The 15,071-nt window shown below is 43.8% G+C and overlaps 1 protein-coding gene across 1 annotated transcript; it reads right to left on the reverse strand.

Annotated features, from left to right (window-relative positions):
• Positions 1 to 7,735: 7,735 nt before the first annotated feature.
• LOC308290409 (protein NLRC3-like) lies at positions 7,736 to 13,912 on the reverse strand (the record flags this gene model as incomplete). The annotated part of the gene is made up of 6 exons (XM_080732230.1): positions 7,736 to 7,867; positions 9,689 to 9,782; positions 10,144 to 10,235; positions 10,750 to 12,486; positions 13,360 to 13,579; positions 13,890 to 13,912. 6 exons carry the CDS (start codon positions 13,910 to 13,912, stop codon positions 7,736 to 7,738), a joined length of 2,298 nt encoding a protein of 765 aa, XP_080588356.1.
• Between the last annotated feature and the right edge of the window lie 1,159 nt (positions 13,913 to 15,071).

Consider the following 15,071-nt stretch of genomic DNA (forward strand, 5'->3'; position numbering starts at 1 on the left):
GAACAAAATTAAATCACACAACAAATGCTTCACACAAAATTAAAATAATGCATAAGTAAAAGCAACAACATAGCAATAATAATAATAAAAACAGTAATAGACACTAGGACAGTGCAAATTGATTGTCATACAAATTATTGCAATCAATGATTTGTGTATTTGGCTTTGGACATTGGAACATTTAAATCAGACTTGCCTTTTAGGCTTTGTAAATAAAAGTTGCATAGAACATAAAAAGGTAAATGGTGCATTTATACAGCGCCACCTACTGCTCATCAGGAGCAACTGGGGGTTCAGAGTCTTGACTTAAATATACAAATAAATGACAGTGACTGCGACCAATCATCAACATACATAATGGACTACGTCCAAAAATACAACAACCTCTTAACAGACAAACGTCCATGAAGATGTCACATGACTCCTTACAGCAAGGGTCTTCAACAGGATGTCTGGGACACGTAGGGGGTCCTCAGAGTTACTACAGGGGGTCCTCCAAATCTTTGTGTGATAGAAGCTTTTTTTTCTCCTTTTTTATATTAATCACTTCTTGAACCCTAGCGTACATATTCTGATAACTTTAGCCAAAAATAGCAGATCTACAAGCTCACAACGCCTCGCGCTGCGAGGCGTTGTGAGCTTGTAGATCGGCTATTTTCGGCAAAGAGCTTTGGTGTAGAAGAGAAAAAGAGCAGACTAAGTACAGAGCGAAAGGTCAAGTTTTTTAAGTATTGACAGGTCAAGTGGTTAAATATCTGAAAACACAAATTGTCATGAAACCAAAACACACTGATGATTGTGCCGTCAAACAATGAAACTATATGGAATCTATGGGTTGTGGGGGTCCCTGCTTCATCTCTCTCTCAACTAAGGGGTCCTTGGCCTGAAAACATTGAAGACCCCTGCCTTACAGGGTATTGTTTGGACAAGAAATTGATTTGCCAGTGGATGTTATGCTAAACATAAGCAACAACGTCACATGCAATATAAACATGGAATGTATTTTAAAGGTGAGTGCAGTGACCACTTATCCATTGCATCATATGGGCGGTGGGGTTCATTTGGTGCAGACCTGCGCCTGCATTGTTAAGGCATCTATAGAGACACACGGGAACCTACAAATTCACACCCACAATTGAGACAGTGACACCACTTGGGGTAAGGGAGAACGGTGCACTGCAAGCCAGCCCATAGAAGTCAAATTGCAATTCAACTGTAGTTAGCCTACTTTTAAAATAATCCTACATGAACTGAAGACAATATTGAAGTAAAAATATGTTTCCAAATGTATGGACTGTCTTAGTCAACATACCTTCTTGTTTTCTAAATAGATGAAGTGTTTAACATTTAATTTGATACTTGAATGTGTTAGCCATACAGAGCAGAGGGGAGACAGTAGACAGAGAACATGTCTAGAGCACCGCAGTGTGACATTACATTGCTTTGATAATGTAACATATGTTTTCTCATGCCAATAAAGTTCTTTGAATTGAAATTGAACATTGATTCTATAGAGACACACGGACGCCTACACATTCCAGCCCACGATTGAGACACTGCCACCACTTTGGGTAAGGGAGAACTGTGTACTGCAGCTGCATCCTTATGAGACAGCCCCCCTACCCCCCATTTAGTTTGAGTCATATTTTTGTCATCTGATTTTATTTTAGTTTTAGTCGACTAAAATGTTATTTGGCGGCCATGATGGCATGCCTGATTTTATACTTGGTTGTGTGCTGAAAATAGCAGATCTACAAGCTCACAACATGCCGCGCTGCGTCACGTTGTGAGCTTGTAGATCGTCTATTTTCAGAGAGCAACACCCGAGCGCAACCAAACATACAATGACTTGTCTTTTAGTTCTACTGGATCTCTTCTCCACTAATAGTCCCTCCCTGACATTTTACGAAATTGACAATTCTATATTTAGTCTTAGTTTTAGTCATCATAGCTCAGTGTTTGTTTAGCTTTTATTTAGTCAGTGAAAAAAGGAAGTCGACAGACATTTTTCATCATATTTTTAGTCGGTGAAATCAACACAACTTTAAGTACATTTTGATGCCAATACTTTTGCACTTTTACTTGGAATTCTGGACTTTTACTTTTATCAGAGTATTTCTACGTTGCAGTATTGACTGTACTGTAGACATATACAATATAAATATATACATAAACTATGTTGCTGTTGGCTGGAAACCTTGGATGTCCAAAATGCTTCCTGTGTTCAAACACACATCCATAACAACCATATTGGTTGATGTCAACTCATCAGAGACATTATCTGTCCTCACAAAGACACACTGAGGAGGAGGGGGGGGAGATGAGTAACTTATATAGCCTAAACCCAGGGTAGAGTGGTTCAGTGAATGTGGACTGGAAGGTGTAAATGTGTATCAGTGAGTCAGAGGACACCTTATAAAAGGACAGAGTTCCAGCAGCATGGTCTACATACACTGCTACTCTGTTGGAGCCAGAGGAAACAACAGGGAGGTAAGTGGTCCTACTATTGTGAGAGACCCAGTAAGAGCCTCTCCAACAGCCCAGACTCCAGGACAGATCATTGTCCCCAAGTCCATTAGGACCCTTTCCTCTCCTGCTGATTCCTCTGTAAGCCACTCCAATCCTAACCCATCCACTCGTCTCTACCTCCCAGTAACAGCGTCCAGTCAGACCCTCTGTACACAGAACCTGATTACACTTATCATCAAATCTTTCAGAATGATCAGGGTATGACTGAAGCTCCTCCCACTCTGGTAGAGTCACATTCCTGTTGCTCTCAGACAGACAGAGTGTTCTGCTCGCTGTGTTTGGATCCAGTGTGAGACGATGGGAGTCTGATGAGAGAACAAGACAGGAAATATTACAAATAGTTTATATTAAAAAGTATTAAAATATTCACAGAGAGAGAGAGAGAGAGAGAGAGAGAGAGAGAGAGAGAGAGAGAGAGATGGTTACAGTAACTGAGTACACAATAAGTTAATGTTGTGTAGTTAAGGTACTAATACCTGAGTATTTGTATTACTGGATACTTGTGACTTTCACTACATTTCAAAGACACATATTGTACTTTTAACTCCACTACATTTGTAGGAAGAGAAAACATTTATTTATTATGAATTATTATGCCCTATGTAGTTTTTTTTCAGTAAAAATAGCTTGTAGATCGGGTATTTTTATTATGATTGATAGGCTATTAGTGTTGATTTTGTCAACTAAAACTATGACGAAAAATGTTTGTCAACTTTTGTCACTGTGTGAAACTAAATAAAAACTAAACACACATTTAAGATAATATGACTAAGACTGAATTTACTGACAATTTTGTAAAAATAAATACAAGTAGACTAAAATGTTAGGGAGGGACTAGTGGAGACGAGATCCAGTAGAACTAAAAGACAAGTCATTTTATGTTTGATTCTGCTCGGGTGTTGCGCTCTGAAAATAGCAGATCTACCAGTAAAGCAGGTTGCACAGTGCTGCGTTTTTCGGGCCGAATATCGGGGTGAATTTCGGAGCGCGTGAATAAAAAAATCAACCTCACGTTATGTCAGTCACGTTTGCACACTGACGCCCGTTTCGCGCACCACTCGGTCCCTTGCTCTCTCTATCTCTCTCTCTCTCCTTGCCCTGAAAAACGCATTTTGCAACGAAAAACGCAGCAGTGTGCAACCAGCTTAAGACTCCCTAATGGGGAGATAAGCGACCGTCAGGTCACATGTATACACCAGGGGCCGTGGAGTGGAGCAGTAGTTTGTAGATCGGCTACCTTAGACTATTTTCCCATATTTCTTTCCCAGCGGCGTGGGGGTCTGCGGGGTCCGCGAGGGTCCGCCGGGGTGCCCGAGTTACGGCCTTTTTATTGGGCTGCAGTGTCTGCTGCTAGGTGGCGGGGGTCCACAGGTAGGTGGCGGGGGTCTACAGGTAGGTGGCGGGGGTCTACAGGTAGGTGGCGGGGGTCTACAGGTAGGTGGGGGGGTCTACAGGTAGGTGGTGGGGGTCTACAGGTAGGTGGTGGGGTCTACAGGTAGGTGGTGGGGGTCTACAGGTAGGTGGGGGTCTACAGGTAGGTGGGGGGGGTCTACAGGTAGGTGGCGGGGGTCTACAGGTAGGTGGGGGTCTACAGGTAGGTGGTGGGGGTCTACAGGTAGGTGGCGGGGGTCTACAGGTAGGTGGCGGGGGTCTACAGGTAGGTGGCGGGGGTCTACAGGTAGGTGGCGGGGGTCTACAGGTAGGTGGTGGGGGTCTACAGGTAGGTGGGGGGGTCTACAGGTAGTTGGCGGGGGTCTACAGGTAGGTGGTGGGGGTCTACAGGTAGGTGGTGGGGTCTACAGGTAGGTGGTGGGGGTCTACAGGTAGGTGGGGGTCTACAGGTAGGTGGGGGTCTACAGGTAGGTGGCGGGGGTCTACAGGTAGGTGGCGGGGGTCTACAGGTAGGTGGCGGGGGTCTACAGGTAGGTGGGGGTCTACAGGTAGGTGGGGGTCTACAGGTAGGTGGCGGGGGTCTACAGGTAGGTGGCGGGGGTCTACAGGTAGGCGGGGGTCTACAGGTAGGTGGGGGTCTACAGGTAGGTGGCGGCGGACGGCCCCGACTTTACGGCCAGAACAAGTGGAATACGTCCTAACAACAGGGCTCGGGCTGAATTTTTAAGCTCAAACACACACTCTCACACACACACACACACACACACACACACACACACACACACACACACACACACACACACACACACACACACACACACACACACACAACTAGGCTTGGAACAGCAGCATTTTGGTTTACACAGCAGTCTTTGACAGTGGGAATGTGGGATTAACCAACGGTACAATCTTTGACAAGGAGTATTTATATTGTATGTATGTATGTATGTATTTATAGAGAATACTTTGGGATATTAATTTAAACCATATCCGTGCGCGTTCATTTGGTTACAAGCAATCATAATTCCCCATGGCCATGATCTCACAGCTCGCCACATTAATGACAGATATCCTGGAAACTAAAGGTCATCTGAATGCAGTGGTTGCAGAATGAATGAGGCTCTAAGCATTGATGGATGAAGGCTGGCTGGTGTTGAGTGATCTCCAGGTGGCATAAATAAATCCACGGCGCCCACGGGGAAGATGGTGCGCTGTGGGCACAGGTGGAGCGTCGGGTTTCATCATTAACTCCAGCATGTACAGTAGCTACTGTATACATTGAGAGACCCCACGGTTATGTTTGGGCACGTTTGAGTGCTTAAACTATAGCAATCATGTACCGGTATTCCGCACTGGCTGGCCATCTCACCGGTGGGCCGTGGACCCTCAAATAAATCATCCACAGTGTGCACTGGGCTGGGCACAGCCAGGTTTGGACCTTCAGGTTTTATCCTTAATAAAGGATTCACGTCACTATAAATTGGAGGCTCACAGTTCCCGAAAATGCTCTCGCATGCGTTCGTATCTATGCTTGTTCTGAGCCAGATCTGCAATAGACTGTTAGTGTTAAAGCACTTAACACAATTAGTGCTGCAGGGTATGAAGGGTTAACTTTTCTTTGACGCCACGCAGATCTGCCCATTAGCACCCGCTCTTATTGTGAAAGGCCTGCCTGGAATGCGTGTACACGCACGGACTGTTGAATGACATCAACGATTACGTCATCTAGTCACATGACATGTGTCATGTGACAGTGTGTCATGGCGGCCGCCAGGCACACTGTTGCCACACTCTTTGGAGCTTTGTTTTGCTTGTAAAAGTCTTTTTTGGATTAAATGAAGTCTCTTTATGGGCCTCTCCATTGACTTAACATGGAGGAGCTTCACTTCGCGTGCACGCCCAACGTGCATTTTAAACAAATCGCGGACATTACCGATGCGGCCGCGACCGGAGCGACATTAAGTAAGTATTAATACATTTACTGTAAATACAGTAAGATTGACGGTGAGCGCTGTCAATGGCGTTGTGTAGTAACCGGTTTTAATGACGGTGAGGATCGTCAACAGCAGCAGAACAGTTAATGTAGATTGCTTCCATATCGCTAGATTTTGATTGCTTGTCATTGTAACTTGGAAATAAAATCAGCGTACATGTCCATGATGTAGCTGGTTATATATTTTTATAAAATGTTATATTTTCACAGGATTATTTATTAGTGTTAGATATGCATTTCCGAGTGAATACATGTGTCCATTGTCTGTCAGATAGTTAGACAATGCTGCCCTGCATGTCTACAATGGAATAAGAGGTGTAAGATGAATCCTACACCACCTCTGAACTTGATGTGAGATTTGATCCCGCCCTACACCAACGTCAAAGTCACATTGAAATGATAAATGCAGAGACTTGCCTACATTTCGGTGTACGCCAACATTTTGATCTGCACCACGTTGATAAATGAGGGCCAGTGTGTTTGGGGGACATTAAGCAGAATGTGTGGCAGAAGGAGGGTTGAACATTACAGAAGGTGTGTCAGGTAGAGGGAGTGTTTTGTAAACAAGCATCAGCTGGTGTGAAGGACCAGGCCAAGAGCAGAGAAACCTCCTGCATTCACTGGAAGCTCTACTGAAGAGCTTTCAGGACAGCATCCAGGGAGGGAGGGGCCAACAGAGGATCAGACAGACAGACAGACAGACAGACAGACAGACAGACAGACAGACAGACAGACAGATACTCACATCGTGTAAGGAGTTGAGGATTAGGATTAGAATTCCAGAATTCTCCTCCATGTTTCACTCTGTAGGAAGTAGAACAACAATGCATCAATGTCTGACTGTCTAACACAACGTCTCCACTACCTGAAACTACAGTGTTTCTGCTACTAGTGAAATTACAGGAATTTGCTAAAATTGTGGGAACTTGCAAAAGAAAAATATGTGTTTTGATTAAAAAAGGTGATTGAAAAGGTGACTCACCCTTTCCTTACTAGGCTACTGTAGTATAACTTTATGAACGTGGCAAAGCTCAGTTTACAAGGAGTGCAATGAATGTTGCATCAAGTAGGATTAATTTAAATTGTCATTATTTGAATTTTAACGGAGCAGATAATATAGACATTATGTTTAATTTAGCAAGGGAAGAGATTATATCTTCTGTCTTGCACAGAGTCGGTGTGCACACACGCGCACGCACGCACGCACGCACGCACGCACGCACGCACACGCACGCACACGCACACACACACACACACACACACACACACACACACAGGAGCACTGTTTTTTCACAGCAGTTTTGCTTCTGTGTGAACAACTGGTGAGGATGACTTTATAAACTTTATGTGGAAAAATGCAGTGGTGGAAAAAGTACATTTTCTACTTAAGTAAAAGTATCAATACTGCATTGTAGAAGTACTCTGTTACAAGTAGCAGTCCATAATTCAAAATTTACTTGAGTAAAAGTACAAAAGTATTGGCATCAAAATCTACTTAAAATACTAAAAGTAAAAGTCCAAAATGTTTGAAAATAGCAGATCTACAAGCTCACAACGTGTCACGATGTGACGCGTTGTGAGCTTGTAGCTTGGCTATTTTCAAATAGCCAAGGTATAAAATAGGGCTAAAGTGGTTTATGTATGTTTTAACATATTATAATTTAGATCAGCAAAGTAACTAGTGTTAATGAAATCTTGCAAGCCCAGCTTATTTTACGTATTTCGCCTGTATATTTTTACTAGCACAATAGACGTTATGCCATTGGAACATGAAACAAGGGAATCACTGCACTAACCAACATGGACACAGTCCAAGTCTACTCACTGCAGAGACTCCAGTCCAGAGAAGTTCTTCAGTCCAGACACCGGCAACACGTTGAAGTTCAAGTCTAATTCTCTCAAATGAGAAGGATTAGATCTGAGAGCTGAGGCCAGAACTTCACAGCTTCTCTCTGACAACCAGCAGTTCATCAGTCTAAATGAGAAATAAAACACACAATGTTTGATTGTCTGCTATAAAATACATTATTCTGAGAACCTGCTTACAACCACCTATTAAAGGACCTGGTCTGGATGGACTGTCTGGGTTTTAGAATAGAAAACCAGACAGAGTAACATGAACTAAATAATCTTTACTTAATCTCGCAACAGACAGGAAACAGCAACATGTTGAAAACAGATGATCCAGCAAAGAGACTGAAAACAGAGTTTCTAAATGGTTAGTTCCAATACTTGATTCTGATTGGCTGGTTTCTGATTAACCCAGTGTCTAAATGACATGATAATCCACACCTTGAATCAGTTTATATCAAACCCAGGTGCGTTATTTCTTTCCACAGTGTTGTGAAGCTGAACTAGAGAAGGGAGCGCTTGATTTTCTCTCAAATCCTGCCGTGTGGGGCTTGTAAGCACCGCCCACACACATAGGACGGTAACTGAGTGCCTCTGGGCGGGGCTTCTAAAAACAATTAATTATTTGAAAACTTTATTAACCATTTACTTCAGATCTGATTTAGATTATTGCAATATACATAAACCAGCTATTTTATCACCTATTATACATTTTTTTTTCTTTCTTTTTTGACACATGTTGAAAACATAAAAAGGGGGCATTCTGCAGATTGAGTTTTTGGTAATAAAGTGTATTTATTACTTTTACCAGTAACAGAGCTGCATTGTGATATTGCCACTTGGATGTTGTTTTACCCTGATACAGACAGACAGTCTTTGAGTGGTTTGAGTGAATTTAGTGAACATGTACATGTACATACTGTAGTTACTGTACCTCCTCATTATCCCAGTCAATGTGTGTTACTATGATATCAACCTTATTCATGCCACAATATTCATATTATAATCACATGATACATCACTGATGGAAATAATGGAGAGACAGCCGCTGATACGAACGACCTACGGCCTGGTCGCGACCTAGGCCACGACCTGGAGGTCATAGGTCCCGGTTCTGGAGGTCGTAGTTCGCGGTACATATTTGTAGGGTGCGGCCGGTCTAGTTTCGCGACCCCCGGCCGTGGTTGCGCCACCTCGGTCGTCCCCGGGCCGTTGTTGCGCGATCGGGCCGTTGTTCAGCGACCTGGGAAGTCCGCGGTCGTATTTAAAAGGTCTTTTTGCAGAATATTCTAGAGCAGCAGCGCTATTCAACCTTTTGAAGCTTGTGATTGGCTGAACCGGAGGTAGGAAGCGCTCCATTGTAGTCACTTGGACCGCGCGAGGTGCACCAAAACCTATCCTTAACCCTAACCCCAACTCTAACTCTAACCCTAACCTTAACCCTAACCCCAACTCTAACCCTAACCCTAACCCTAACCCTAACCCTAACCTGCCGACACTGAGTAGCTAACCTGCCGACGCTGTTGAAAACGAGCGCTCCTTCCCTTAGCAAGCGTAGAGTTTCTAAACTCGCGTCCCTTCCCTTAGCAAGCGTAGAGTTTCGATCGCGGCGCTCCTTCCCTTAGCAAGCGTAGAGTTTCTAAACTCGCGTCCCTTCCCTTAGCAAGCGTAGAGTTTCGATCGCGGACTTCCCAGGTCGCTGAATTACGACCGAGATCGCGCAAAACCTCCAGAACCGGGACCTACGACCTCCAAGTCGTGGCCTAAGTCGCGACCAGGCCGTAGGTCGTTTGTATCAGCGGCTCTTGCTGAAATAATGATTGTAAATTAATCTCACCGTAGAGTCTCCAGTCTACAATGAGGACTTTTCAGTGCAGCACAGAGTAGATCCAGTAGATCCAGGTCCAGTTGGTTGTAACTTAAGTCCAGGTGTCTCAGATGGGATGGATTAGAACTGAGAGCTGAAGACACAACTTCCATGTGTTCCTTCTGGAGCTCAAAACCAAAGCCAACAAGTCTGTAATTAGAGGTGGTCAATCAGACCACGTGCACACACACATACACATACACACACACACACACACACACACACACACACACAAACACACACACACACACACACACACACACACACACACACACACACACACACACACACACACACACACACACACACACACACGTCAAGTCCATTTATTTATAAAGCAGATTTAAAAACAACCAGGTTGACCAAAGTGCTGTACATCATGAGAACGCAGTAAAAACAAATACAATACAAAGCAAAAACAATAGAAACATTTGTAAACATTTAAAACCTTGTAAGTACAGCTATAAAAACAATACATTTAAGATATAAAACAATGACAGATAAAAGGCACAGGTTCCAGAGAGCTGGGCCAGCCACAGAAAAAGCTCTGTGGTCCCATCTATGGGTGCCAGTCAAGGCGGGAGAGGGTGGAGTTTGCAACCCCTATGTAAAGGGAGTTGAAGTAATCCAGCCTTGACGAGACAAGGGCATGGATTACTTTCTCTAGGTTCTGGGCCGAAAGAAAATATTTTATGTGTGCTAGCCTACGCACGCACGCACGCACGCACGCACGCACGCACGCACGCACGCACGCACGCACACACACACACACACACTAACACACACACACACACACACACACACACACAGTTTGTATCAATGAAACGTTGAATTTATTCTAGCACTCTCTACCCAATATTCTACCCAGCCCGTGTGTGTGTGTGTGTGTGTGTGTGTCTGTGTGTGTGTGTGTGTGTGTGTGTGTGTGTGTGTGTGTGTGTGTGTGTGCGTGCGTGCGTGCGTGCGTGCGTGCGTGCGTGCGTGCGTGCGTGCGTGCGTGCGTGCGTGCGTGCGTATCACTGTTGATTTAACTATCATGTTTAGTTATAGTGTAGTGGTGTGAAAGTACAGTACATTGTTTCTGTTCTAAGTTTTCTATTCACATGACTACTAACCGAGCCTTTCTGCTGTTCCTCACAGCTGGGATGAGTCTGCGTCGGCCCTCGTCTGATGTGTTGTATTTGTCCAGGTCCAACTCCTCCAGAACATCCTCTGACATCTGCAGCATGGAGGCCAGAGCTGAACACTGGGTTGGAGACAGTGCTGTCTTTGATCTGTCCCCTGACTTCAGGTACTGTTGGATCTCCTGATGCACTGAGTGGTCGTTCATCTCCATCAAACAGTGGAAGATGTTGATAAATCTGTCAGGAGACTGAGGAGAGGCATCGTCATCCTCCATCTCCTTCAGGTTGTCGATGGCGCTCTGGATGCTCTCTGGACTGTACTGTGTCTGAACCAGTAGGCCTCCTAACAGACTCTGGTTGGACGGCAGTGAGAGACCATGAAGGAAGCGGAGAAACAGGTCCAGGTGACCATTCTTACTCTCTATGGCTTTACGGTTGGCTGAGTCCAGGAAGTCCTCCAAGGAGTCACTGGGGTAATCACGTCCCCTAATGTCACGTCCCAGGAATGTCTTCAGTACCCCCATGTTCTTCTGTGTGAAGCAGTGGAACAGGTAGACTGCAGCCAGAAACTCCTGGATGATCAGATGAACAAAGCAGTAGACTGCTCTCTGGAAGAGCACGCCCTCTCTTTTGAAGATCTCTGTGCACACTCCTGAGTACAGCGAGGCGTCTTTCACATCCAGACCACACTCTTCCAGGTCTTCTTGGTAGAACATGATGCTGCCTTTCTCCAGATGTTCAAACGCCAGCCTGCCCAGCTTCAGAAGAACTTCCCTGTCCTTCTCCATGATCTGATGTTGATTCTCTCTCTCTTTTCTGTTTATTTTCTTGTTTCTTTTCTTCCCCTGATGAGGCTCATCATACTTCAGCTCCTTCCTCTTTGTCTGGACCAACAGGAAGTGGCAGCACATGGCAGTCAGGGTCGTGGGCAGCTGTCCTGTCTCGTCTGTCTTCACCATGTCCTCCAGAACGGTAGCGCTGATCCAACAGAAGACTGGGATGTGACACATGATGTGGAGGCTCTTTGACATCTTCATGTGTGAGATGATTCTGCTGGCCAGCTCCTCATCACTGAATCTCTTCCTGAAGTACTCCTCCTTCTGGGGATCTGCGAACCCTCGTACTTCTGTCACCAGGTCAACATATGCAGGAGGGATCTGATTGGCTGCTGCAGGTCTGGTGGTTATCCAGATGAGAGCCAATGGGAGCAGATTACCCTTGATGAGGTTTGTCAACAGCCCATCCACTGATGATGTCAATGTGACATCAGAGATGATGTCATTGTTGAAGTTGAAGGACAACCTACTTTCATCCAAACCATCAAAGATGAAGCCAACCTTCCAGACAGCGAGCTGCTCTGCTGTGACCTTCTTCAACGTTGGATGGAAAACATGGATCAGTGAGAGAAGACTGTGCTGCTCATCTCTGACCAAGTTCAGCTCCCGGAATGAGAAGGGAACCAGGAGAATGACATCTTGATTTTCCAAACCCTTTGCCCAGTCCAGAGCGACCTTACGCACAGAGAAGGTTTTTCCAATGCCAGCGACTCCCTTGGTCAGAACTCTTCTGATTGGTGTCTCTCTGCCAAGGAGGAGGGGCTTAAAGATGTCACAGCAGTTGATTGGTTGGTCATGGAGGGTGTTCTTCTTGGAGAGCGTCTCAAGCTGGTAGACCTCATGTTGGTTATTAACCCCTTCACTCTCTCCCACTGTGATGTAGAGCGCTGTGAAGATGCTGCTGAGGGAGGGCACTTCAGTGACGTCTGTCACACGATCCAGACTGTTCAAAGTGATCTTATAAACCTTTAAATCCTCCTGCACACTGACACCTGCTATGAGAAGACAATGAAGACATTTTAAACATTCAGCTTCATTTATAACTTTACATTCTTACAGATGTGTACACACATTAGTGTTACATGTCCTCTGTTAGAAAAACTAAAATACAAATAGAACCAGTAAGACTCCCTAACCGACCGTCAGGTCGCATACAGAAACTTTAGAAGGCAATCAGGAGGGAATATGGGAAATGGGACAGATGTTGATGACATGACTGTAGAGATACTGTGTACCGCTTTGCGTGATTTTAGGGAAAAATCTGTAGGAGCAGTGTCCAAAAATGTGTTTTTAAAAGATCAGCCAGATGGTGGCGCTAGATGGGACAGATGCATTTTGATGACATGACTGTAGAGATACTGTGTACACAAAAATGTGTATTGCAAGAATCGGCCTCATGGTGGCGTTAGAAGAGGGCCATGTGAGAAATTGTGGTTCGTGCTTTGGCAGCCAAGGAGTGTGTGTGCAAAGTTGCCATGGATGGGGCAACGGTGGCGGAGATATGAGGCGGGGGAAAGTGTGACGTGTGACGTGACGGAGGGACAGACAGACTGACTGACTGACTGACTGACAGCCGGTGGAGGTTTTGATAGTAACTGCGACCTGACGGTCGCAATAAGAAAATAAATGGCAGGAAAATAATATTGTGTGATATTTTTGTCTTTAGCTACACTATTTGAAAATGTCTTCTACCATCTAAATATTAAAGTAATTAACATTGAATGTTAATTAGTGTAAATTGTGTCCAGTCTTACTGTGTCCACTGCTGGTGTGACTGGGTGTCTTCAGTCTACGTCTGGTCCTGAAGATCTTTCCACACTGGGGACAGTCATGGTGTCCTGTTGGAGCAGACTGCTCCCAGTATGAGGTGATGCACTGTCTGCAGAACCAGTGTCCACAGCTGCTAGAGACTGGATCTGTCAGAACCTCCTCACACACTGAACACCTGGACGCCTGCTCTGTCACAACACACACCCTCTTCCTCTTCCTGTGGAGGAGAAGAATTATGTATTATGACTATAGTTCTGCTGGATAGAAGGATATTTATTTATATTATTTATTATGACTATAGTCCTGCTGGATAGAAGGATAATTATTTATATGATTTATTATGACTATGGTCCAGCTGGATAGAAGGATATTTATTTATATTATTTATTATGATTATATTCATGGAGGATAGAAGGATATTTATTTATATTATTCATTATGATTATGGTCCAGCTGGATAGAAGGATATTTATTTATATTATTCATTATGATTATATTCCTGGTGGATAGAAGGATATTTCTTATACTGCTTGGGGTTGGAATTATTCATGATTCTTATTTGCTCTGTAAATTAATACAATGTGTACATTTGTAAATTAGTAAAAAAGTGAATACACTCCTATAGAGCATCGCAGCGGAGGTGGTTTACTGAACCCTTTAAAAAATCTCCCATTCATTTTCCCCATAGACTTTTACAAAAATATGACAAAACAATTATGTTAAGCCTAGAACCAAGCCATCCAGGATTGCAGTGAATCATGACCATAAAACCTTTGATCCTATGTGAAAACATATTTTAACATTACATTATTTGGACTGAGTTACTAGGGCCCAATAAGGCACTCTGTGCCGCGCTGTGAGCTTGTATATCTGCTATTTTTCAATAGTTAAAGCACAAAATAACGTGTAATAATGCGTTCCCAGTCTAAATGGGTTAAATCCCCCTATGAAGAACATTCATGGGGGTCTCGCAGTGAATCTTTGTACCCAGGGCCCAGAATTTGGTGTGACACCCCTGCCAACAGGAGCGGAATTGGAGCGGAGGACTGTCCTCGATCGCTCCAAGCTGTTCTGGCGCATTTTAAAACTACTTATTAACAGTCACAATTAACCGTTAGTGTTTACTGGTAACCTATTTGGCTTTCTCTACTACTGTGATATTCTGAATAGGCCTATCATGTTCTGATAATATACTTTTCATAAAAAAATAAATAAAAAAAATGAACCCATTAATTTAGAACTTTGATTGCCAACATAATGAACGGAGGTTTGAACCTACAAACGTTCGGTTACAGCCCTGGCAGTCACAAGACATTGTTTGTGTTGTTCCAAAGGAACACAACACAATGATTACTGAATGCAATAAAATCATATAAACAAAGTAACACGCAGTCAGTCTGTATACTGAACACATTGTGAATTGTACAATTCTTTCACAAACAGCACACATAGTAGCTTGACTTCTATAGATTAGTGGTTCTCAACCTGTGGGTCGGGACCCCCAGGAGGGTCCCCATATGATTTTTGGGGGTTGCCAAATGACAGTCACAATTTAAGTAACCTTTTTCATACTAAAAATGTTAAAAAAGTTGAAAAAAAGAAGAATCCTTTATTACTCCATCAAAATTAATCATATAAAAAAGTAAGAAAATGGTCAAATAATATAAGAGAGAGGCTCATTTTTTGAAAATAGCCAATCTACAAGCTCA

The sequence above is a fragment of the Nannobrachium achirus genome, assembly GCF_963921795.1.
Source record: "Nannobrachium achirus genome assembly, chromosome: 1".
Lineage (NCBI taxonomy): Eukaryota > Metazoa > Chordata > Actinopteri > Myctophiformes > Myctophidae > Nannobrachium > Nannobrachium achirus.